Raw genomic sequence first — 24,990 nt, 5'->3', positions numbered from 1 at the left:
GGTTAGATACAGAATAAAGCTCCCTCTACACTGTCCCCCATCAAACACACCCAGGGACAGGGACAGCACGGGGTTAGATACAGAGTAAAGCTCCCTCTACACTGTCCCCCATCAAACACTCCCAGGACAGGGACAGCACGGGGTTAGATACAGAGTAAAGCTCCCTTTACACTGTCCCTCATCAAACACTCCCAGGGACAGGGACAGCACGGGGTTAGATACAGAGTAAAGCTCCCTCTACACTGTCCCCCCAACACACACTCCCAGGGACAGGGACAGCACGGGGTTAGATACAGAGTAAAGCTCCCTCTTCTCCTTGAAAGCACAGTGTGACCCGCCCAACACTGACCTTTCTCAAAGAGGTTCGCGCAGTCATTACACAGGGTGAAGTCATATGACCACTCCGCGTCCCAGCTCCTGCCTGGGGTGGTCGCTCCACAGCTTTTACAGCGCACACATTTCGGGCAGACCTGGTCAGGGCAAGGGACAGAGCAGAATATTCACAACACAGCTACCCAGTCCTCAGTAAAAAATAAGGTCTGCAGATGCTGGAGATCACAGCTGCAAATGTGTTGCTGGTCAAAGCACAGCAGGCCAGGCAGCATCTGATGAAGGGCTTATGCTCGAAACGTCGAATTCTCTATTCCTGAGATGCTGCCTGGCCTGCTGTGCTTTGACCAGCAACACATACCCAGTCCTCAGCACAGCCCACTGCCCCAGATATACAGGGTCTGTGTCTGTGATTCCCCCCACACCCCCACACGGTGACGGGACGGGGGTCTGTGTCTGTGATTCCCCCACACGGTGACGGGACAGACGTCTGTGTCTGTGATTCCCCCACACGGTGACGGGACGGGGGTCTGGGTCTGTGATTCCCCCCACACGGTGACAGGACGGGGGTCTGTGTCTGTGATTCCCCCACACCGTGACGGGACGGGGGTCTGTGTCTGTGATTCCCCCACACGGTGACGGGACAGACGTCTGTGTCTGTGATTCCCCCACACGGTCACGGGACGGGGGTCTGTGTCTGTGATTCCCCCACAGGGTGACGGGACGGGGGTCTGTGTCAGTGATTCCCCCACAGGGTGACGGGACGGGGGTCTGTGTCTGTGATTCCCCCACACGGTGACGGGACGGGGGTCTGTGTCTGTGATTCCCCCACACGGTGACGGGACGGGGGTCTGTGTCTGTGATTCCCCCACACGGTGACGGGACGGGGGTCCGTGTCTGTGACTCCCCCACAGGGTGACGGGACGGGGGTCTGTGTCTGTGATTCCCCCACACGGTGACGGGACGGGGGACTGTGTCTGTGATTCCCCCACACGGTGACGGGACGGGGGACTGTGTCTGTGATTCCCCCACACGGTGACGGGACGGGGGTCTGTGTCTGTGATTCCCCCACACGGTGACTTACCCAGGTTTGTCGTTTCTTGCTCGGCCTGTTTGGGTAGCTGGGCCCGAGGCAGGCAGAGTGGTATGTGGCCCGACATTTGTTACAGTCCAGCAGGTGCTGTGGGGAAAGGAGACACCAATCACTTCGCCAGTCTGCTCATCCCTCACTGTACACACACACACTCTCATCCTCATACTCCCTCAGCACTGACCCTCCGACAGTGCCCACTCCCTCAGCACTGACCCTCCGACAGTGCCCACTCCCTCAGCACTGACCCTCCGACAGTGCCCACTCCCTCAGCACTGACCCTCCGACAGTGCCCACTCCCTCAGCACTGACCCTCCGACAGTGCCCACTCCCTCAGCACTGACCCTCCGACAGTGCCCACTCCCTCAGCACTGACCCTCCGAGTACCTTGGAAGATTTACTCTTGCGCCCACAGACGTGACAGAACTTGCAGCGACGGCAACACCAGGTCTCCTTCTGCTCAGCGTTCGGTCGCTCCCTCTCGTCCAGGCAGAAACTGTGGAAGGGCTCACAGCAAACCTGACAATACACCATCTACCCAGCCCGCACCGGGAGGGGGCCGCAAGGGCAGGGTGGGGGCAAAGGGACCGGTGGGTGAAGGGTTGGGGTGGTGGAGAAGGGGCGGGGAGGAGGAAGAGGGGTTCAGAGAGAGAGAGAGAGAGGGGCGGGGGGGGAGAGAGAGAATGTAAGAGGGGGAGAGAGAGAGGGGGGGAGAGGGCGGGGAGATAGGGGGGCAGAGAGAGAAGGGGGGCAGAGAGAGAGCGGGGCAGAGAGAGAAGGGGGGCGGAGGGGGGGGCGGAGAGGGGGGCGCGGAGAGGGGGGGTGGAGAGAGAAGGGGGGCAGAGAAGGGGGGCAGAGAGGGGGGAGCGGGGGGGCAGAGAGAGGGAGGGGCGGGGGGGCAGAGAGAGGGGGGGCAGAGAGAGGGGGGGGGGGGGGGGCAGAGAGAGGGGGGCAGAGAGAGGGGGGGCAGAGAGGGGGGGCAGAGAGAGGGAGGGGCGGGGGGGCAGAGAGAGGGGGGGCAGAGAGAGGGGGGCGGGGGGGGCAGAGAGAGGGGGCAGAGAGAGGGGGGGCAGAGAGAGGGGGGGCAGAGAGAGGGGGGGCAGAGAGAGGGGGGGCAGAGAGAGGGGGGGCAGAGAGAGGGGGGCAGGGGGGAAGAGAGTGGGGGGGCAGAGGGTGGGGAGGGGGGGGGTAGAGGGTGGCAGAGAGAGGGAGGCAGAGAGAGAGGGAGGCAGAGAGAGAGAAGGGGGGCAGAGGGAGGGGGGCGGCAGAGAGAGGGGGGGCAGAGAGAGGGGGGCAGGGGGGAAGAGAGTGGGGGGGCAGAGGGTGGGGAGGGGGGGGTAGAGGGTGGCAGAGAGAGGGAGGCAGAGAGAGAGGGAGGCAGAGAGAGAGAGAGAGAGAGAGAGAGAGAGAGACATCACAATCAGGGACAACAATCCCGCGGTGAGAAATGACATTTCCACGACACAGAGGCCATTCAGCCTTCCTGTCCCAGCCTGTCCCACAGGAACAGGAGCAGGCCATTCAGCCCCTTCTCCAGCCTGTCCCACAGGAACAGGAGCAGGCCATTCAGCCCCTTCTCCAGCCTGTCCCACAGGAACAGGAGCAGGCCATTCAGCCTGTTTGAGCTAGGTTCAGCAGATCACAGCTGCTCCTCTCCTAGCTCGATGGTCACCGTTTACCTGACCCTCGACCTGGTGGGATCCCGGGGTGACTGGCCTTCCAGTGCAGCTCCGCGGAGAATCGGGGAGGGGCGTTCCAGGTTTAACCGCGATGTCAGGGGTCAGCTTACCTCGTGGTGCCCCTGGCTGGCACACAGCAGGCAAAGAACCCGGGGCAGAATGGGAACAGAGGAGAGGACGCTGAGACCACCCATGAGCCAGACGTTTTCAATGCTGCAGTCCTCCTGGAGGGGGCGGTGTCGCACGGGGAGATGGGGCAAGGCAAGCATTTAAAGATAAAAACACAGAGCAGAGAACAATTAGCATCACAAACCCAGATTTAAACCGAACTAACCAACAAGCGGGCTGGTGATGGAGCCCGGTGTTGTGGTCTAGACTGACGAGGCAGGGTAGGGGGGAGAATCAGTCGCGTTCTCCCCGCCAGGACGGGTACAGTGACACCTTCACACACAAACACAGGCAACATGAAAAATTCCGGGGGTCTTTGACAGGGCTGAGGATTCAGGACATATATTCAAGAACACCAAACTCTGGGGGAGGGAGGGTAATCACTGATTGATTCCGCGCCAGCGTATTGCAGGCCGCTGGTTGGCTTCCATGGCACCCACCCGCCAACCCACACACCCCCCCGTGCCTCACACAGAACGAATGGCGTTCCCTCTGTCCCGATGCAGTCGCTGCTGCTGTGTTGATGTGGCAGGTCTGGTTGAGTTGCTGCTGGACAGGAAGCCCCAGGACGTTGACAGTTTCAGAGACACATCAGAACCCAAGGTGCTGGCCACTCACCTTGAAGTCCACCCGTATCCGGTGGACCCCATCGGACAGACCTTTCTGGCGCCCAGTGTTGTTGGTGGTGAAGGGGCTCAGGGGACTCAGTGCCAGCTGCTCCTGTTTGCTCAGGAGGACGGGTTTCTCCTGTGGGAAGCGGGGACAGAAAATCAGCAGGACAAAGAGCCACCACCCCCCGCAATCCCTCCAAACACCAACCATCGACTCGTGCCCCTCAGCAAACCTTCCATCGCTGCTGTACACCAGGTTCCTCCCCAGAGGGTGGGCAAGTCTTCGTGACACCAATGTGTCCCCTTCACACAGGACTGGCCCAGTGTCAGACACACACACACACACACACACAGATACACACACACACACACACACAGATACACACACACACACACACACACACAGATACACAAACACACACACAGACACAGAGATACACACACAGACAGAAAGAGAGATACACACACAGAGACAGAAATACACACACAGGCAGAGAGAGATACACAGACACACACAGATACACAGAGGGAGAGATACACACACACAGAGATACACAGACACAGAGACAAACACACACGTGCACACAGATACGCGCGCATGCACACTCACACACACAGAGGCATACCCACAGAGATAGAGACGTGCACACACACGCACACAGTGACACACACAAACTCTCAGACACAGATGTACACACACACATACACAGAGACGCACTCACAAAGAGACAGAGCCACACACACGTCGGCTTGGGGCACCAATACTCCCTGTTCACCAAACCTGGAACCCATTCGCTGTGGTAGAGCACAGGAGCAGGCCATTCGGCCTCTTGGGTCTGTGCTGGTTCTCTGAAGGACAGGCTCACCCAGACCTGCTCCCCAGCACTCTCCACCAGAACCACGCACCTTCTTCCCTTTCACACAACAATCCAGTTCTCTTCAAAGCCTCCAGTCCCTCTGACCTCTCCAGGTCACTGAAGCCCCTCCATCCCTGGGACTGTTCTCCTGAATTTTTTCCACATCCTCTCTGGAGGTTTCCTATCCTTCCCATGTAGTGGGGCCCACGACTGGGCACCTTCCTCCCTCTACTCTGTGTTCCGAGAAGCAAACCCCAGGACCGTGTCTGCTTCCTGAACCAAGCTCTCTGCCCGGCCTTCCACGATGGGGGTCACCCACTTCCCCAGATCTCTCAGCACCTACAGCCTTTATACCTTCATGCATCCTCCAACGTGGATCACTGCACCTTTCCCTGGATTAAACGTCACCGGCCGTTGGGCTGTGAAAGCTTTGTAATAACACCTTGACCACTCACAATCGGTACCGCAGTGAAGCAGCCTGCAGCCTCTCCCTCTCGGTTTCCCAGCTGGTTTACAACTGACACACAGATGGCACCGCCATTTCACACTCACCTTCTCTCGGCTTTTGCGACATTTCAGTTGCAGGGGTTTCAGTCGCCCCTGGTCACCCATGAGAGACTGGAGATCATCTGAGGGTCAGCACAGGGAATGGGGTTAGTGCCAACAGGGGGTCACAGCCAGAACCCACCTCATCGCCACTCGCTGTCCGACACCACCCAGTATACCCGGACTGCCAATCCCGCCCCGTCACCGTCCTCACACCCCGAAACCCCGCCCCATCAACGTCGCCCCACTCCGAAACCCCACCCAGTCACCGACCCCCCCCACATCCCGTCACCGTTCCCACACCCCAAAACCCACCCTGCACATCACCCCCAAATCCCCAGAGCTGGGATGGAGGTGGATGATGAGATATTATAGGCCGACCCGCCTGCGCACAGTCATTGTTACGGTTTTAGAGACTGTTGTTCAGGATGAGATTGTGGAGCACTTCACATAATCCCCTGGAGTGTGGACACAGGCCATTTGGCCCATCCAATTCCACCCAGACCCTCTGATGTTTATCCCACCTACCCTCTCCCTGTCACCCCGCATTTCCTGTGTTTAGCCCACCCTAACCTGCACATCCCTGGGCTCTATGGGACAATTTCCCATGGCCAATCCACCCTAACCTGCACATCCCTGGGCACTATGGGACAATTCCCCATGGCCAATCCACCCTAACCTGCACATCCCTGGGCACTATGGGACAATTTCCCACGGCCAATCCACCCTAACCTGCACATCCCTGGGCACTATGGGACAATTTCCCATGGCCAATCCACCCTAACCTGCACATCCCTGGACACTATGGGACAATTCCCCATGGCCAATCCACCCTACCCTGTACATCCCTGGGCACTATGGGACAATTTCCCATGGCCAATCCACCCTAACCTGCACATCCCTGGGCACTATGGGACAACTTCCCATGGCCAATCCACCCTAACCTGCACATCCCTGGGCACTATGGGACAATTTCCCATGGCCAATCCACCCTAACCTGCACATCCCTGGGCACTATGGGACAATTTCCCATGGCCAATCCACCCTAACCTGAACATCCCTGGGCACTATGGGACAACTTCCCATGGCCAATCCACCCTAACCTGCACATCCCTGGACACTATGGGACAATTCCCCATGGCCAATCCACCCTACCCTGTACATCCCTGGGCACTATGGGACAATTTCCCATGGCCAATCCACCCTAACCTGTACATCCCTGGGCACTATGGGACAATTTCCCACGGCCAATCCACCCTAACCTGCACACCTTTGGACTGTGGGAGGAAACCCAGCAGACACGGGGAGAATGTGCAAACCCCACCCAGACAGTCGCCTGAGGGTGGGATCGATCCGGGGTCCCTGGTGCTGGGAGGCAGCTGTGCTAACCACTGAGGCACCGTACATGATAGAATGGGCTGAATCAGCACAGCTTTGTCAAGGGGAGGTCCTGCCTGACCAATCTGCAGAATTCTCTGAGGTGGGAACGAACAAACGGGGAGGCAGTAGGGTCTCTGACAAGGTGCCACACGCGAGGCTGCTGAGTAAAGACGAGCCCGTGGTGTTAGGGGGAAAGATCACGGGCTGACTGAGGTCAGGAGCTGAGTGACCCCGGGGGGGAACCCACACTGGGCCTCACTGAGCAGGTTATTGGTGAGCGGGGGCTGTGTGATCTCCCTGTTACTGAGCCCTTCCATCACATTCCTGAGGATGGGAGAGGAGACGGATGGGGCAGGAATTGGCCGGGTGGGATTTGTTCCTGTATTTATGTCCGGGACATACCTGGGCAGGGTTTCCCCAGTGGCGGGTAGATGCCCGGGATGTACCCGGACTGGAACAGCTGGGTGAGGGGAGCGGCCCGGTCTGGAGCACATGCCTTCAGTCCCATCGCTGGAATGTTCTCAGGGCCCAGAGCCTTTGCAGTGTCCAGTATCCCTGGCTATCCCGTGGAGTGAATGGGATGGGCTGGAGCCTGGTATCTGTGACGCTGTGGACCACAAGAGGGGGCTGAATGGCCTCCTGTTCCTGTATAACAGGCTGGAGGAGGAGGGAGAGGGGCTGAATGGCCTCCTGTTCTGTGTAACAGGCTGGAGGAGGGGGGAGAGGGGCTGAATGGCCTCCTGTTCTGTGTAACAGGCTGAAGGAGGAGGGAGAGGGGCTGAATGGCTTCCTGGTGTTCCTGCCTGTGAAAGGGTTAGGGGTTAAGGACATGCAAACCCGTCCGTGTCTCGCCCCCACCACCCCCCGGCGCGCGCCCTCCCCACACTCCCAGTTCCGTGCACTCACTCTCCGAGTCAGAGAGGTCGGACTCCTCAAACAGGGCGTAGTAAGACCACTGGCGGGCCGTGCGGCGAATGGACTTGCGCTGGAGCTGGGTGTCGGCTCCCAGCCCCTCGACGGGGTTCAGAGAGGTGTCCCCATTCTTCACCTGCACCTCCTCCACCGCTGCCTCCAGCATGTACTCATAGGCAGCATAACCCTGAGTGTCAGGGAGCCACTCCTCATCATCCTTCCCCATCACCGGCCGAGTGTCAATGGCAGGCAGGAGGGTGATCCGGCTCCTCTTCCGCACTGTGGGAATGGGGGGGGGGGTAAAATCCGTCACAAACGGCATCGTCAGCTCCCCTCCCCGCCACACACACACACACACCTCCCGCAATCCGCTACCCCCCCACTGGGACAATGCAACATCCTCTACAGGAGGCTCTGGGATTCCGTGAGCATCCCATTCCCATCGCCTCACCATTGGAAGCCACGAGCTCTGGGATTCCCTCAGGAGAGGGTGGTGCTGGAAAAGCACAGCAGGTCAGGCAGCATCCGGGGAGCAGGAGAATTGGCGTTTCAGGCAAAAACCTCTTCTTTCAGGCGTATGCCCGAAACGTTGACTCTCCTGCTCCTCAGACGCTGCCTGACCTGCTGTGCTTTTCCAGCACTATTCTCTCGACTCCGATCTTCAGCATCTGCAGCCCTCACTCTCCCCTCTGGAATTCCCTCCCAAACGCGCTCTCATCTAACTCTCCCTCTCCCTTATTGGTTAGGCCGCTGTTGGAATATTGGGTGCAATTCTGGTCTCCTTCCTATCGGAAAGATGTTGTGAAACTTGGAAGGGTTCAGAAAAGATTGACAAGGACGTTGCCAGGGTTGGAGGGTCTGAGCTACAGGGAGAGGCTGAACAGGCTGGGGCTGTTTTCCCTGGAGCGTCGGAGGCTGAGGGGTGACCTTATAGAGGTTTATAAAATCATGAGGGGCATGGAGAGGGTAAATAGACAAGGTCTTTTCCCTGGGATGGGGGAGTCCAGAATTAGAGGGGCATAGGTTTAGGGGGAGAGGGGGAAGATATAAAAGGGACCTAAGGGGCAACTTTTTCCCCCAGAGGGTGGTACGTGTATGGGATGAGCTGCCAGAGGAAGTGGTGGGGGCTGGTACAATGACAGCATTTAAGAGGCATCTGGATGGGGACATGGATAGGAAGGGTTTGGGGGATATGGGCCGGGTGCTGGCAGGTGGAACTGGATTGGGTTGGGATATCTGGGTCAGCATGGACGGGTTGGGCCAATTGCTCGAAACGTCGAATTCTCTATTCCTGAGATGCTGCCTAACCTGCTGTGCTTTGACCAGCAACACATTTGCAGCACCAAAGGGTCTGTGTCCATGCTACACAGCTCTATGACTCCGTGATATCTGGGTCAGCATGGACGGGATGGGCCGAAGGGTCTGTTTCTGTGCTGTACAGCTCTATATCTCAGCCTCAGACGCTCCCTGGTATGACCGGTCTATTGGCTGGAGTTTTCCTTTGCCTGTCTGTGCTATCTCCCAGAGTGGCCTGAGCTCAGGTGTTCTCCCTGACACCAGCCTCCTGCCTTCCCCACCTGCCTGCACAGCGTCTGTGTTGGTGTACCCAGCCAAGTCCCCAGCTGGAGCCGCCTCCACCACAATCTCTGGGCAGCATGTCCCACACCCCGAACCATTCGCTCGGTCTCCCCCTGGCTGGGCAGCATGTCCCACACCCCAACCATTCGCTCTGTCCCCCCCTGGCTGGGCAGCATGTCCCACACCCCAACCATTCGCTCGGTCTCCCCCTGGCTGGGCAGCATGTCCCACCCCCCAACCATTCGCTCTGTCCCCCCCTGGCTGGGCAGCATGTCCCACCCCCCAACCATTCGCTCTGTCCCCCCCTGGCTGGGCAGCATGTCCCACACCCCAACCATTCGCTCTGTCCCCCCCCCTGGCTGGGCAGCATGTCCCACACCCCAACCATTCTCTCTGTCCCCCCCTGGCTGGGCAGCATGTCCCACACCCCAACCATTCGCTCTCTCTCCCCCTGGCTGGGCAGCATGTCCCACACCCCAACCATTCGCTCTGTCCCCCCCTGGCTGGGCAGCATGTCCCACACCCCAACCATTCGCTCTGTCTCCCCCTGGCTGGGCAGCATGTCCCACACCCCAACCATTCGCTGTATCTAACCCCGTGCTGTCCCTGGGAGTGTTTGATGGGGAGACAGTGTAGAGGAAGCTTTACTCTGTATCTAACCCCATGCTGTCCCTGTCCCTGGGAGTGTTTGATGGGGGGACAGTGTAGAGGGAGCTTTACTCTGTATCTAACCCCGTGCTGTCCCTGTCCCTGGGAGTGTTTGATGGGGGACAGTGTAGAGGCAGCTTTACTCTGTATCTAGCCCCGTGTTGTCCCGGTCCCTGGGAGTGTTTGATGGGGGGACAGTGTAGAGGGAGCTTTACTCTGTCTCTAACCCCGTGCTGTCCCTGTCCCTGGGAGTGTTTGATGGGGGGACAGTGTAGAGGGAGCTTTACTCTGTCTCTAACCCCGTGCTGTCCCTGTCCCTGGGAGTGTTTGATGGGGGACAGTGTAGAGGGAGCTGGGAGATGATGTCCTTACCGTTAGCCAGGCGTTCCTGCCGTTTCCGCTCGATTTTATCACACTTGCGCCACCTGCAAGGACAGGACGGAGAAGGTTAACAACAATACACAGGGTGAGGCCATTCAGTCCGCTGTGGCCATGCTGAGTGTTCGACAGAGCCACCCGACCCTGCTCCCTGCACCTCTCCTTCTCCACTTGCCCCCTGTCGATGGTACCCCAGCCCTGCCCTGGGTCAGGTTAATGTGAGGAGTGTCAGTGTCTCCCAGCGCCCAGAGACACCACACCCTGTCACCCACACAGGCATGTGCACACATATACACACACGCACACATATACACACACACGCACACATACACACAGAGGCACGTACACACATACACACACAGGTACGTGCACACACACACACACACACACACACACACACAGTCAAGTGCACACGCACATACACAGGCACGTGCGCGCGCGCACACACAGGCACTTACACATACACACACAGGCACGTGCGCGCGCACCCACAGGCATGCTCACACACAGGTAAGTGCACACACGTGCACACACACACACAGGTACGTGCACACACACACACACACACATACACAGAGGCAGCTACCCTTCCCACAGTGCTGTCACCCAACTGTATTGCAGGAGACCCAGGGCAGGGCAGGGACTCTGGAACAGCAGCGAGAGAGTGACCCACACCAGCTTCATGTCTCAATGGAGCCTCAGAGATTGGTCCCAGCACTCTGGACATACACAGCCCTGCTCACACCCCTCAGCCCAGTCTCAATCCCACCCTCTCCCCACAGCCCAGTCTCAATCCCACCCTCTCCCCACAGCCCAGTCTCAATCCCACCCTCTCCCCACAGCCCAGTCTCAATCCCACCCTCTCCCCACAGCCCAGTCCCAATCCCACCCTCTCTCCACAGCCCAGTCTCAATCCCACCCTCTCCCCACAGCCCAGTCTCAATCCCACCCTCTCCCCACAGCCCAGTCTCAATCCCGCTCTCTCCCCATAGCCTTGTATCAAACCCCAAACTAATCCCACTGTCCTGCTCTCTCCCCATACCCCTGTATCAATCCCCAGACTAATCCCACTGCCCCGCTCTCTCCCCACAGCCCTGCATCAATCCCCAGACTAATCCCACTGTCCCACTCTCTCCCCACAGCTCTGTATCAATCCCCAGACTAATCCCACTGTCCCCGCTCTCTCCCCACAGCCCTGTATCAATCCCCAGACTAATCCCACTGCTCCCCGCTCTCCCCACAGCCCTGTATCAATCCCCAGACTAGTCCCACTGCCTCACTCTCCCCATACCCCTGTATCAATCCCCAGACTAATCCCACTGCCCACCGCTCTCCCCACAGCCCTGTATCAATCCCCAGACTAGTCCCACTGCCTCACTCTCCCCATACCCCTGTATCAATCCCCAGACTAATCCCACTGTCCCCGCTCTCTCCCCACAGCCCTGTATCAATCCCCAGACTAATCCCACTGTCCCTGCTCTCTCCCCACAGCCCTGTATCAATCCCCAGACTAATCCCACTGTCCCTGCTCTCTCCCCACAGCCCTGTATCAAGCCCCAGACTAATCCCACTGTCCCCGCGCTCTCCCCATAGCCCTGTATCAATCCCCAGACTAATCCCACTGTCCCCGCTCTCTCCCCACAGCCTTGTATCAATCCCCAGACTAATCCCACTGTCCCCGCTCTCTCCCCATAGCCCTGTATCAATCCCCAGACTAATCCCACTGCCCCCCGCTCTCCCCACAGCCCTGTATCAAGCCCCAGACTAATCCCACTGTCCCCGCTCTCCCCATAGCCCTGTATCAATCCCCAGACTAATCCCACTGTCCCCGCTCTCTCCCCACAGCCTTGTATCAATCCTCAGACTAATCCCACTGTCCCCGCGCTCTCCCCATAGCCCTGTATCAATCCCCAGACTAATCCCACTGCCCCGCTCTCTCCCCACAGCCCTGTATCAATCCCCAGACTAATCCCACTGTCCCTGCTCTCTCCCCACAGCCCTGTATCAATCCCCAGACTAATCCCACTGTCCCTGCTCTCTCCCACAGCCCTGTATCAATCCCCAGACTAATCCCACTGTCCCTGCTCTCTCCCCACAGCCCTGTATCAATCCCCAGACTAATCCCACTGTCCCTGCTCTCTCCCCACAGCCCTGTATCAATCCCCAGACTAATCCCACTGTCCCCGCTCTCTCCCCACAGCCCTGTATCAATCCCCAGACTAATCCCACTGTCCCCACTCTCTCCCCACAGCTCTGTATCAATCCCCAGACTAATCCCACTGTCCCCGCTCTTGCCTGTGACAATTCCTCAACTAATCCGAAAGGCTCTAAGCAGCGCTAACGACAAGTCATTTCGGTTTCATCAGTGTCTAGTTGCTGCTCGTGGGATCCTGCTGTGCCCTGCTGAGCTGTCACCTGTGTTTGGCGTACAGCAGTGAGCCCTCCTGCGGAGAGGTATCCCTCCATTCCCTATACAGCTCCAGGAAGTCCGGGGGGGGAGGGGGAGATGCCAGAAAGGTGGGGGTCCATCATTTCCCGACAACCTCCGCCATCCAGCTGCCCCACAGATCCCCTTTCAGTCTGTAATCTGACTCCCAGCCCCACATGCTGCTGCTGCTGCTGGGCAAGGCTGCTGTGTGGGCCTGCTCCCCCTGCCCTTTCAGGCAGTATACCCCCCTCTCAGTGACTCACAGACAGGGGACAGAGCCAGGAGCTCATGTCTAACAGAAGGCTGGTCCTGAAGGATGCTCACCACTGAAGCACGGACAGCACCCGGCCTGACACAGCACCTGCCTTGTCCAGGGACCAGGAGACCCTACACAAGGGGCTGTATCCAACCATCAGGGGAACCATCCTCCCATCCCAGGGGCCGGGCCACCCCCCCCAGCTGCCTCAGGAAGGCGGCTATCAGCATCACAGAGCTCTCACTCCACGGAAAGGTCTCTGACACCTGCTTCCCTCAGGGCAGGAGGGACAGAACCTTAAACACACCCCCACACTCACACACACACACACACACCCACACACACACACCCATACACCCACACGCTCTCACACACACACCCAGACACCCACACACTCACACACACACACACCCATACACCCACACACTCACACCCTCACACACCCATACACCCACACACCCATACACCCACACCCATACACCCACACACCCCACACACCCATACACCCACACACACATACACCCACACACACATACACCCACACACACATACACCCACACACACATACACCCACACACTCACACACCCATACACCCACACCCATACGCCCACACACGCCCACGCCCACACACACACACGCCCACGCCCACACACACGCCCACACACACGCCCACACACACGCCCACACACACACACACGCCCACACACACACACGCCCACACACACACGCCCATACACCCACATGCCCACACACACACACACGCCCACACACACACGCCCATACACCCACACGCCCACACATCCACACGCCCCCACACAACACACACACACACCCTCTCACACACACCCACTCACACACACACCCACTCTCACACACACACACACACCCACTCTCACACACACACACACCCACTCTCACACACACACACCCACCACACCACACACACACCCACCACACACACACACACCCACTCACACACCCACACCCACCACACACCCACACACACACACACCCAACACCCACACACCCACACACACTCTCACACACACACTCTCACACACACACTCTCACCACACCCACACACACCCCCACACACACAAACCACACACACCCATATACACACACACACCCATATACACACACACACCCATATACACACACACACACACACCCACATACACACCCACCACCATACCCACACCCACACACTCACACACTACACACACACACCCATACACCCCCACACCCACACACACACACACTCTCATACACACACACACACACCCACAACCCATACACACTCACTCACACACACACATTCTCTCTCTCACACACACCCACACACACACACACCCATATACACACACACTCACATCCACGCGCGCGCACACACACACCCATACACCCACACACTCACACACCCTCACTCACACACACACACACACCCATACTCACACACACACACACCCATACACACATACACACACACACCCATATACACTCACACACACCCACCCCCACACTCACACACACCCCACACTCACCCACCCCACACTCACACACACCCCCCCCCACACTCACACACCCCACCCCCACACTCACTCTCTCACACCACACACACCCACCCCCATACCCACACCCACACACACACACACACACACTACACACCCACACACCCATACACCCCACACCCACTCACACACACTCTCATACACACACACACCCACTCCCATACACACTCACCCATATACACACACACTCACACCCACACACACCCCCACACCCACGCGCGCGCACACACACACCCATACACACACACACCCACTCGCGCGCGCACACACACACACTCACACCCACACACACCCCCACACCCACTCTCTCTCACACACACACACACCCATATACACACACACAAAACACACACCCCCACACCCATGCACTCACACACACACACACCCATATACACACACAAACACACACCCCCACACCCATGCACTCACACACACACACACCCATATACACACACACCCCCACACCCATTCACACACACACACCCCACACCCACCCCCACACCCATTCACACACACACACCCCCACACCCACTCACACACACTACACACCCCCACACACACTACACACCCCCACCCACTCACACACACTACACACCCCACACACTACACACCCCACACCCACTACACACCCACACACTACACACCCCCACACTCTCACACCCCCCCACACACCCACACACCCATACACACACACACTCACAAACACGCACACCCACCCAAACACACAAGCACACACACCCACACTCACTCACACACACTCACTCACACACACAAACACAAACAGACATTCACACTCACACACAAAAACACACACATCCACACACAAACCCCCCACACACCCCACACACACGCCCAAACACACCCACACCAACACCCACAAACACCCACACCCACCCACCCACACAAACACACCCACACACACACACCCACCCACACATTCAGACTCACACACAAAAACACACACATCCACACACAAACACACACCCCCCACACCCACAAACACACCCCACACACAACACCCCACACACACACACCCACACCAGCAGATTCAGGGACCAGTCATTTTCAGACTGACCAATGGAGTCTCCAGCCTCAGATAACGCCGACCCTCCCCCGGACAACGCCGACCCTCCCCCGGACAGCGCCGACCCTCCCGGGGACAGCGCCGACCCTCCCGGGGACAGCGCCGACCCGCCCCGGGGACAGCGCCGACCCGCCCGGGGGACAGCGCCGACCCTCCCGGGGACAGCGCCGACCCTCCCGGGGACAGCGCCGACCCTCCCTGGGATAACGCGGACCCTCCCTGGGATAGCGCGGACCCTCCCGGGGATAGCGCGGACCCTCCGGGGATAGCGCGGACCCTCCCGGGGATAGCGCGGACCCTCCCGGGGATAGCGCGGACCCCCCGGGGATAGCGCTGACCCTCCCGGGGATAGCGCTGACCCTCCCGGGGGATAGCGCTGACCCCCTCTGGGATAGCGCGGACCCTCCCTGGGAAAGCGCCGACCCTCTCTGGGATAGCGCGGACCCTCCCTGGGATAGCGCGGACCCCCTCTGGGATAGCGCGGACCCTCCCTGGGATAGCGCCGACCCTCCCTGGGATAGCGCCGACCCTCCCTGGGATAGCGCGGACCCTCCCTGGGATAGCGCTGACTTTCCCTGGGATAGCGCGGATCCTCCCTGGGATAGCGCTGACTCTCCCTGGGATAGCGCGGACCCTCCCTGGGATAGCGCGGACCCTCCCTGGGATAGCGCGGACCCTCCCTGGGATAGCGTTGACTCTCCCGGGGATAGCGCGGACTCGGCCTCTGGGATAGCGCTGACCCTCCCTGGGATAGCGCGGACCCTCCCTGGGATAGCGCCGACCCTCCCGGGGATTGCGCGGACCCTCCCGGGGATTGCGCGCGCGGACCCTCCGGGGATTGCGCGGACCCTCCCGGGGATTGCGCGGACCCTCCCGGGGATTGCGCGGACCCTCCCGGGGATTGCGCGGACCCTCCCGGGGATAGCGCGGACCCTCCCGGGGATAGCGCGGACCCTCCCGGGGATAGCGCGGACCCTCCCGGGGATAGCGCGGACCCTCCCTGGGAATAACGCGGACCCTCCCTGGGAATAACGCGGACCCTCCCTGGGAATAACGCGGACCCTCCCTGGGAATAACGCGGACCCCCTGGGAATAACGCGGACCCTCCCTGGGATAGTGCAGACCCTCCCTGGGAATAACGCGGACCCTCCCTGGGATAGTGCAGACCCTCCCTGGGAATAACGCGGACCCTCCCTGGGATAGTGCGGACCCTGCTCGTGTCTCTCTCGCCGAGCACACCCCCTGTACACTGTAACCTGGGTGCCCTCTGTCGGCCTCTGTCCCCCGTCTCCAGCCTTGTCTCCCCGGAGCTGCCTGTACCGTTGGCGAACCTGCGGTCTCCGGGAGAATGGATCCACGTCACGCCAGCGCGAGCGGGGTACTTACACACAGCACTGTTTCTTGGTGTTACGGCCCCCGAATTTAGGCTTGTCCAGGCAGTTGACACACTTGCCACAGTCGGCCAGGTTCCGGCAGCCCTTGCAGCTGCCACACCGGTTCCCCCGGCGTTTGGGCTGGCCCATGGCAAGCGGCGGCTTGGCTTCCTCCTCCTCCTCCACAGGAGGCGGCAGCGCAGGCGCGGTCACTTCCGGCACCTCTTCCACCTCCGCTCCGTCTTCACCACCGAGATCACCGGCAGTGGGCTCTCCGGCTCTGAGGAGGAGGTATCGGCTGGAACGGGGTGGGAGAGAGAGGAACGGGGGGGGTGAGTGCGACATCGAGGGCGAGGGAGAGAGATCGAGGGCGAGGGCGAGGGAGAGAGATCGAGGGCGAGGGAGAGGGAGAGAGAGATCGAGGGCGAGGGCGAGGGAGAGAGATGGAGGGCGAGGGAGAGAGATCGAGGGCGAGGGAGAGAGATCGAGGGCGAGGGAGAGAGATCGAGGGTGAGGGAGAGAGATCGAGGGCGAGGGAGAGTGATCGAGGGTGAGGGAGAGAGATCGAGGGCGAGGGAGAGATCGAGAGCGAGGGGAGAGTTCGAGAGTGAGGGAGAGAGAGATCGAGGGCGAGGGAGAGATATCGAGGGCAAGGGGGGAGAGATCGAGGGCAAGGGGGAGAGATCGAGGGCAAGGGGGAGAGATCGAGGGCAAGGGGGAGAGATCGAGGGCAAGGGGGAGAGATCGAGGGCAAGGGGGAGAGATCGAGGGCGAGGAAGAGATACCAAGAGACAGGAGAGAGATCGAGAGCGCGAGAGAGAGATCAAGAGCGCGAGAGAGATCGAGGGCGAGGGAGAGAGAGATCGAGGGCAAGAAAGAGAGATTGAGAGTGAGGGAGAGGGATTGTGAGTGAAGAAGAGAGATCAAGTGCGTGAGAGATCATTTGCGAAGGAGAATGGAAACAGGCGTGATGGAGAAGGAGGGCACACACTGTGGGAAAGAGAGAGAGAGAGAGCGGGATAGATAGAATATGTGGGATGTAGAGGAAAGGACAGGGGAGGAGAGAGAGATGGGAAGAGGGAGAGAGATGTGGAGATGCGATGATGGAGAGGGAGAGAGAGGGGTTGGAAGGGGGAGGGGCAGCAGAGTGAGAAAGTGGAGAGAGCAAGAGGGAGGAGGAGAAGAAAGGCATGAGGAGATAGAGGAGCAGAAAGAGAGATGGGGGAAACGAGAGAGATGGGGAAGAGAGAGAGAAATGGGGTGAAGAGAGAGAGAGATGCGGAAGATAGATGGGGGGGGGGAAGAGAGCTGAGGTTGAAGTGGGGAGAGATGGGGGGGGTGAAAGGGACGTTGATGGGGTTGTGAAAAGGGCCAGGTGAGGAGAGAAACAGGTCCCCCTCCCAAGCAGCGGGAATCCCGACAGCGCCTGGTGACTGTCACTCACTCACCGTCCATCGGGGTGGTCACGATGCTCCCTCGCTCGTGCATTGGCAGGGCACTGAGCCGCGGGATATCGACAGGAACCATCGCCCGCGGCTTACCCAACGCCACAGCGGCACGCCGACACACATGCTTGATCCGTGGGCCCTGAGTGGTCGGGATCTGCCGGAGAGAACGAGGACAAGGGAGGGAAGGGAGGCAGAGATCAATTCCTGCTGGTAACAGAGACAGAGGGAGGGAGGGGAAAAGGGGGGGAGAGGGGGAGGGGGGTGGGGGAGGGAGTGGCAGAGGAAACCCCGGGGAGTGTGTCAGTATTTACAGGGGGGATCCCCGGGGAGTGTGTCAGTATTTACAGGGGGGTGTCCCCGGGGAGTGTGTCAGTATTTACAGGGGGGAATCCCTGGGGGGAGTGTGTCAGTATTTACAGGGGGGAGTCCCAGGGGGAGTGTGTCAGTATTTACAGGGGGGAATCCCCGGGGAGTGTGTCAGTATTTACAGGGGGGAGTCCCCGGGGGAGTGTGTCAGTATTTACAGGGGGGAGTCCCCAGGGAGTGTGTCAGTAGTTACAGGGGGGATTCCCCGGGGAGTGTGTCAGTATTTACAGGGGGGAATCCCCGGGGAGGGAGTGTGTCAGGATTTACAGGGGGGAATCCCTGGGGGGAGTGTGTCAGTATTTACAGGGGGGAATCCCCGGGGGGAGTGTGTCAGTATTTACAGGGGGGAATCCCGGGGGGAGTGTGTCAGTATTTGCAGGGGGGATACCCCAGGGGGAGTGTGTCAGTATTTACATGGGGGAGTCCCCGGGGAGTGTGTCAGTATTTACAGGGGGGAATCCCCGGGGAGTGTGTCAGTATTTACAGGGGGGAATCCCTGGGGGGAGTGTGTCAGTATTTACAGGGGGGAATCCCCGGGGAGTGTGTCAGTATTTACAGGGGGGAATCCCGGGGAGTGTGTCAGTATTTACAGGGGGGAATCCCCGGGGAGTGTGTCAGTATTTACAGGGGGGATACCCCAGTGGGAGTGTGTCAGTATTTTCGGGGGGGGGGGTCCCCGGGGAGTGTGTCAGTATTTACACGGGGATACCCACGGGGAGTGTGTCAGTATTTACAGGGGGGATACCCCAGGGAATGTGTCGGTATTTACAGGGGGAATACCCCAGGGGGGAGTGTGTCAGTATTTACAGGGGGGATACCCCAGGGGGAGTGTGTCAGTATTTACAGGGGGAATCCCCGGTCAGTGTGTCAGTATTTACAGGGGGGAGTCCCTGGGGAGTGTGTCAGTATTTACAGGGGGGATACCCCAGGGGGAGTGTGTCAGTATTTACAGGGGGGAGTCCCCGGTGAGTGTGTCAGTATTTACAGGGGGATATCCCGGGGAGTGTGTCAGTATTTACAGGGGGGACTCCCCGGGGAGTGTGTCAGTATTTACAGGGGGGAGTCCCTGGGGATTGTGTCAGTATTTACAGGGGGGGATACCCCAGGGGGTGTGTGTCAGTATTTACAGGGGGGAATCCCGGGGAGTGTATCGGTATTTACAGGGGGGAATCCCCGGGGAGTGTGTCGGTATTTACAGGGGGATACCCCAGGGGGAGTGTGTCAGTATTTACAGGGGAGAATCCCCAGGGATGTGTGTCAGTATTTACAGGGGGGATACCCCAGGGGAGTGTGTCAGGCGGTGGGGAGGAGTTTGGATGGTGCGGGGGGTGCATTGAGTATGTGGGTAGTGTGCGCTCCCGGTTATCCTCCCCTTCTTTCCCCCCCAGCCCCATACCTCGACTCGGGGTCTTTTCTCGTGAGCCAGTGGAGAATCTGGGCCAAGTTTGCGTTTCATGGCTTCCACATCCTCCTGCTCGCTGTCAGTGTCAGACTTGTCCATCATCAGCACCTCCTCTTTCACAGGAACCTTCACATCACGGGCAGGTTGCAAAGTCAGCTGCTGTAGAGAGAACAAGTGGAGGGGGCATGAGTGAGACAGAGCCAAGTGGAGAGCAACAGCAGGCAGGGGAGACAGAGAGAGCAGGCAGGGGGGGAGAGAGAGAGAGAGAGAGAGAGAGCAGGCAGGGGAGACAGAGAGAGCAGGTGGGGGGGAGAGAGAGAGAGAGAGAGAGAGAGAAAGAGAGAGCAGGCAGGGGAGACAGAGAGAGCAGGCGGGGGACAGAGAGAGAGAGAGAGAGACAGAGAGAGCAGGCAGGGGAGACAGAGAGAGCAGGCAAGGGACAGAGAGAGAGAGAGAGCAGGCAGGAGAGAGAGAGAGAGAGAGCAGACAGTAGTGAGAGAGAGAGCAGGCAGGGGGGAGAGAGAGAGAGAGCAGGCAGGGGAGACAGAGAGAGCAGGCAGGGGAGACAGAGAGAGCAGGCAGGGGAGACAGAGAGAGCAGGCAGGGGAGACAGAGAGAGCAGGCAGGGGAGACAGAGAGAGCAGGCAGGGGAGAGAGAGAGAGAGAGAAAGAGAGAGAGAGAAGGCAGGGGGAGAGAGAGAGAGAGAGAGCGCGCGCGCAGGCAGGGGAGAGAGAGAGAGACAGAGAGAGAGCAGGCAGGGGAGAGAGAGAGAGACACAGACAGACAAGGCAGACATCAGAGAGAGAGAGCAGGCAGGAGTGAGAGAGAGAGCAGGCAGGAGAGAGAGAGAGAGCAGGCAGGAGAGAGAGAGAGAGCAGGCAGGAGAGAGAGAGAGCAGGCAGTAGTGTATGAGAGAGAGAGAGAGAGAGAGAGAGAGAGAGAGAGACAAGGCAGGCATCAGAGAGAGAGCAGGCAGGAGAGAGAGAGAGAGAGAGAGTGAGAGAGAGCAGGCAGGAGAGAGAGACAGTGAGAGAGAGCAGGCAGGAGTCAGGGAGTTTACCTGCTGGGCCTTCCAGTGTTTCTGTTGGTCGATTTTAATGAGCTGCACCTTGGCTGCCTTGAGAAGGTTGACCATGCGTTTGTCCATGGCTGACATACACAGGGAGTGATTGGCCAGGTTCTGGGTCAGCTCCAACTCCGTCACCTTACTGAGCTCCGCGGGAGGGGGCACAGGGACCTGCTCCTGCTCCTGCTCCCGCTCCCCTCCCGGGCTCTCCACCTTGGGACCTCCATCCGTCTGAGTCTCACTGTCCCGGCACCGCTCAGCCACGGCTCCCTCCGACACACCGCCCGGCCCCTCCTCCTCCTCCTCTCGGAGGGCGGGGGGCGGGGAGGGTCCCGTCACTGTCGGCCGGCCGGGGTGGGGGAGGGGAGCCAGGAGCCTGCACGCCCCCATCCTGTGGTGACCCCCGGGGGGAGACGGGGCGGAGCTCAGTCTGCAGGGGTCCGGGGGGCAGAGGGGGAGGGGGAAGGGGCTCCGAGCGACGGCTGCGGGTCCTCATGGAGTGGGCTGGCTGCTCCGGGGGGCGGGGCTCGGGGGCGGACGCCACCTCCGCAGGGGGCTGGGGTGCAGGGGAGGGGGAGGCGGGCGCGGGGCCAGGGCTGAAGGGGGAGGGGCGGGAAGCCCCGAAACCCCTGTGGGGGGGTCGTCCCGGTGGGGAGGGGTGCCCCAGGTGAAGGTGGGCTGCCGCAGGCAGGAGGGCGCGGCGCCCAGCAGGGGGAGGGGCTGGGGCACGAGGGTCGGGGTCAGCCGCAGGAGGGCAGCGCAGAGCGGGGGTGGCGCAGCGCCGGGGTCTCCCGGGACCCCTGCCCGGGGGAGGTGGGGTGGGCTCGGGGGCGGGGGAGACCTGGGGAGGGCCCCCACCCGCCTGGGCCCCACCCTCATCGTCGATGAACCGCCGGGGCGTCCGGATGAGCCGGGAGGAGCGGGCACTCACCACTGGCATGATGAACTGGCGGATGTTCTTCAGGTACTTGGCCTGGCGCAGGGGCGGTGCGGCGGCGCGGGGAGGGGGAGGGGCAGCAGAGGGAAATGGGGCTGGAGGAGGGGGAGGGGGAGAGGGAGGGGAGGGGAGGGGGCGAGGGAGGGGCAGCAGCAGCAGCAGCAGGAGGGGGAGGAGGTGGTGGTGATGGTGCTGGAGTGGCAGCCGAGCGCCCCTGCGCTGTAGGTAGCAGTGGTCTCCCGCGCCCGGGCCGGACGCTCCCCGAACCTGCCGGCCTCCCCCTCCGCCCGGGCCCCCTCCTGCCCGCCCCTCTCCCACCGGCCCCAGCCCCCCTCCCCCAGGTCTCCGCAAGCGCAGGCTCCTCCTGCAGGTGGAGACCACCCCGGGAACCTTCCTCCTCCCCGCAGCCTGGGCCAACTTCAGCGCCAGGGATCTGCCGGACCCTCTCCTCCTCCCGGGGTGCGGCTGGAGCTTGAGCAGGAGCGAGAGGCCGAGGTCTCGGGCCCTGGGTCTCGCCCCCACCCTGACCTCAGGGGTTGAGACGCCACCTTGCGGTGAGGCGGTCTACCAGGACCGCGGGGAGAATGGCCACTGCCAGTGGGCACTGGCCTTGCCGCGGAGAGCGGAGCTGGGACTTGCCTGCATCCTGTGTCACCTGGGGTGGGGGTGGGGGAGGAAGCGGGGGGCAGGAGGGAGTGAGGGGGGTAAATTCTGTGCGTCCTTGCGGGTGAGCTGCTCCTTGTTTTGGCGATCTGCAGGGAGACACAGAGACAGACAGAGATAGAGACAGAAAGCACGAGGGTATCACGCTGCACCGGACCCTCGGGTCTGACCACGTGGAGCCCCTGCGGAACGTCACTGTGGGGCGCACAGCCTGACTGACCCACTGCCCCCCAACCCCGTCCCCCTGCTCTGGGTGCTGGGGGGAGGGGTGTGAATGAAGGGGTTGGCCATTTCTAACTGAAACAAGGAGAACCCTCCCCGGAGAAACATGAGCTTCACTGGGGATCAGTTTCCGGGAGGACAATCGATCAATCAGCAGGGGCCTCTCCAATCCAGACATGGATCCCAACACGAGAGTCGCTGGGAGCACGGTGACCCAGGAGACAGACAGAGATAGAGAGGGGGGTGCGGGCAAAGGGATTCCACAGGTGCTTTGACCCTATGAGCATCACAGTGGACAGGGCAGATTAAAACTGGCAGCAACTACCAGAGGCACAGGGAACTGGGCACCACATGAGGGCTTTCAGGGCTGTGTGGAAGGACAGAGGTTTACGGAGGGACACAGGGACAGCTGAACGCCCAGATATTGTTGGAGATGCACATTACAGCGACAGACAACTCTCCCGACAGTGCGGCGCTCCCTCAGCACTGACCCTCCGATAGTGCGGCGCTCCCTCAGCACTGACCCTCCGACAGTGCCCACTCCCTCAGCACTGACCCTCCGACAGTGCCCACTCCCTCAGCACTGATCCGCTGACAGTGCCCACTCCCTCAGCACTGATCCTCCGACAGTGCAGCACTCCCTCAGCACTGACCCTCCGACAGTGCCCATTCCCTCAGCACTGACCCTCCGACAGTGCCCACTCCCTCAGCATGGACCCTCCGACAGTGCCTACTTCCTCAGCACTGACCCTCCGACAGTGCCTACTTCCTCAGCACTGACCCTCCGACAGTGCGGCACTTCCTCAGCACTGACCCTCCGATAGTGCGGCACTCCCTTAGCACTGACCCTCCGACAGTGCCCACTCCCTCAGCACTGACCCTCCGACAGTGCCTACTTCCTCAGCACTGACCCTACGACAGTGCCCACTCCCTCGGCAGTGACCCTCCGACAGTGCCCACTCCCTCAACACTGACCCTCCGACAGTGCCTACTTCCTCAGCACTGACCCTACGACAGTGCCCACTTCCTCAGCACTGACCCTCCGACAGTGCCCACCCTCTCAGCACTGACCCCCGACAGTGCCCACCCCTCGGCAGTGACCCTCCAACAGTGCCCACCCCCTCAACACTGACCCTCCGACAGTGCCTACTTCCTCAGCACTGACCCTACGACAGTGCCCACCCCCTCAGCACTGACCCTCCGACAGTGCCCACCCCCTCAGCACTGACCCTCCGACAGTGCCCACCCCTCAGCAGTGGCCTTCCGATAGTGCCCACTCCCCTGTTGGTGAGGAAGTTGGACTCCCTCTCAGTGATTCCGACCCGTGGGCTCACACACTCTCTGTCCACCATCACCCCATAAACGAAACCGATTTCATAATGCAAGATCAGGCAGGAAAACATTCCACTGTGTTCATCATCCCAACCATTTCCAATGGAATCCTGAATGAATGCACAGACATAGCCAGAGCTGAATACGTTAGGTGCAGGAACCCTGGCTGATTTCCCCCCTCCCTCTCTCTCTCTAAACCAGGAATCACTGGGCAGTGATCAGGAGCAGGAACCCTGGCTGATTTCCCCTCTCTCTCTAACCCAGGGATCACTGGGCAGTGATCAGGAGCAGGAACCCTGGCTGATTTCCCCTCTCTCTCTCTCTAACCCAGGGGTCACTGGGCAGTGATCAGGAGCACGAACCCTGGCTGATTTTCCCTCTCTCTCTCTCTACCCAGGGGTCACTGGGCAGTGATCAGGAGCAGGAACCCTGGCTGATTTCCCCCCTCTCTCTCTCTCTAACCAGGGATCACTGGGCAGTGATCAGGAGCAGGAACCCTGGCTGATTTCCCCTCTCTCTCTCTCTAACCCAGGGGTCACTGGGCAGTGATCAGGAGCAGGAACCCTGGCTGATTCCCTCTCTCTTCTCTCTAACCCAGGGGTCACTGGGCAGTGATCAGGAGCAGGAACCCTGGCTGATTTCCCCCTCTCTCTCTCTCTAACC

The 24,990-nt window shown here is 60.1% G+C and overlaps 1 protein-coding gene across 1 annotated transcript in view; it reads right to left on the bottom strand.

The window, feature by feature from the left end:
* Positions 1–21,563, bottom strand: part of LOC132808782 (histone-lysine N-methyltransferase 2A-like) — a 79,845-nt gene extending 58,282 nt beyond the window's left edge. Inside the window, exons 1-12 of the mRNA XM_060822233.1 lie at positions 21,168–21,563; positions 20,101–20,265; positions 18,335–18,492; positions 16,904–17,188; positions 10,172–10,224; positions 7,568–7,852; positions 5,288–5,364; positions 3,886–4,014; positions 3,210–3,323; positions 1,808–1,954; positions 1,415–1,510; positions 350–470 (exon numbers count right to left, since the gene is read on the bottom strand). Coding sequence (XP_060678216.1) covers positions 350–470; positions 1,415–1,510; positions 1,808–1,954; positions 3,210–3,323; positions 3,886–4,014; positions 5,288–5,364; positions 7,568–7,852; positions 10,172–10,224; positions 16,904–17,188; positions 18,335–18,492; positions 20,101–20,265; positions 21,168–21,563 — 2,026 coding nt within the window. The remainder of the gene's footprint in view (positions 1–349; positions 471–1,414; positions 1,511–1,807; positions 1,955–3,209; positions 3,324–3,885; positions 4,015–5,287; positions 5,365–7,567; positions 7,853–10,171; positions 10,225–16,903; positions 17,189–18,334; positions 18,493–20,100; positions 20,266–21,167) is intronic.
* Positions 21,564–24,990: the final 3,427 nt, after the last annotated feature.

Source organism: Hemiscyllium ocellatum (genome assembly GCF_020745735.1).
Source record: "Hemiscyllium ocellatum isolate sHemOce1 chromosome 38 unlocalized genomic scaffold, sHemOce1.pat.X.cur. SUPER_38_unloc_5, whole genome shotgun sequence".
Lineage (NCBI taxonomy): Eukaryota > Metazoa > Chordata > Chondrichthyes > Orectolobiformes > Hemiscylliidae > Hemiscyllium > Hemiscyllium ocellatum.
The sequence above is the reverse complement of the archived record's forward strand: the minus strand, read 5'-3'. Positions and strand labels throughout refer to the sequence as shown.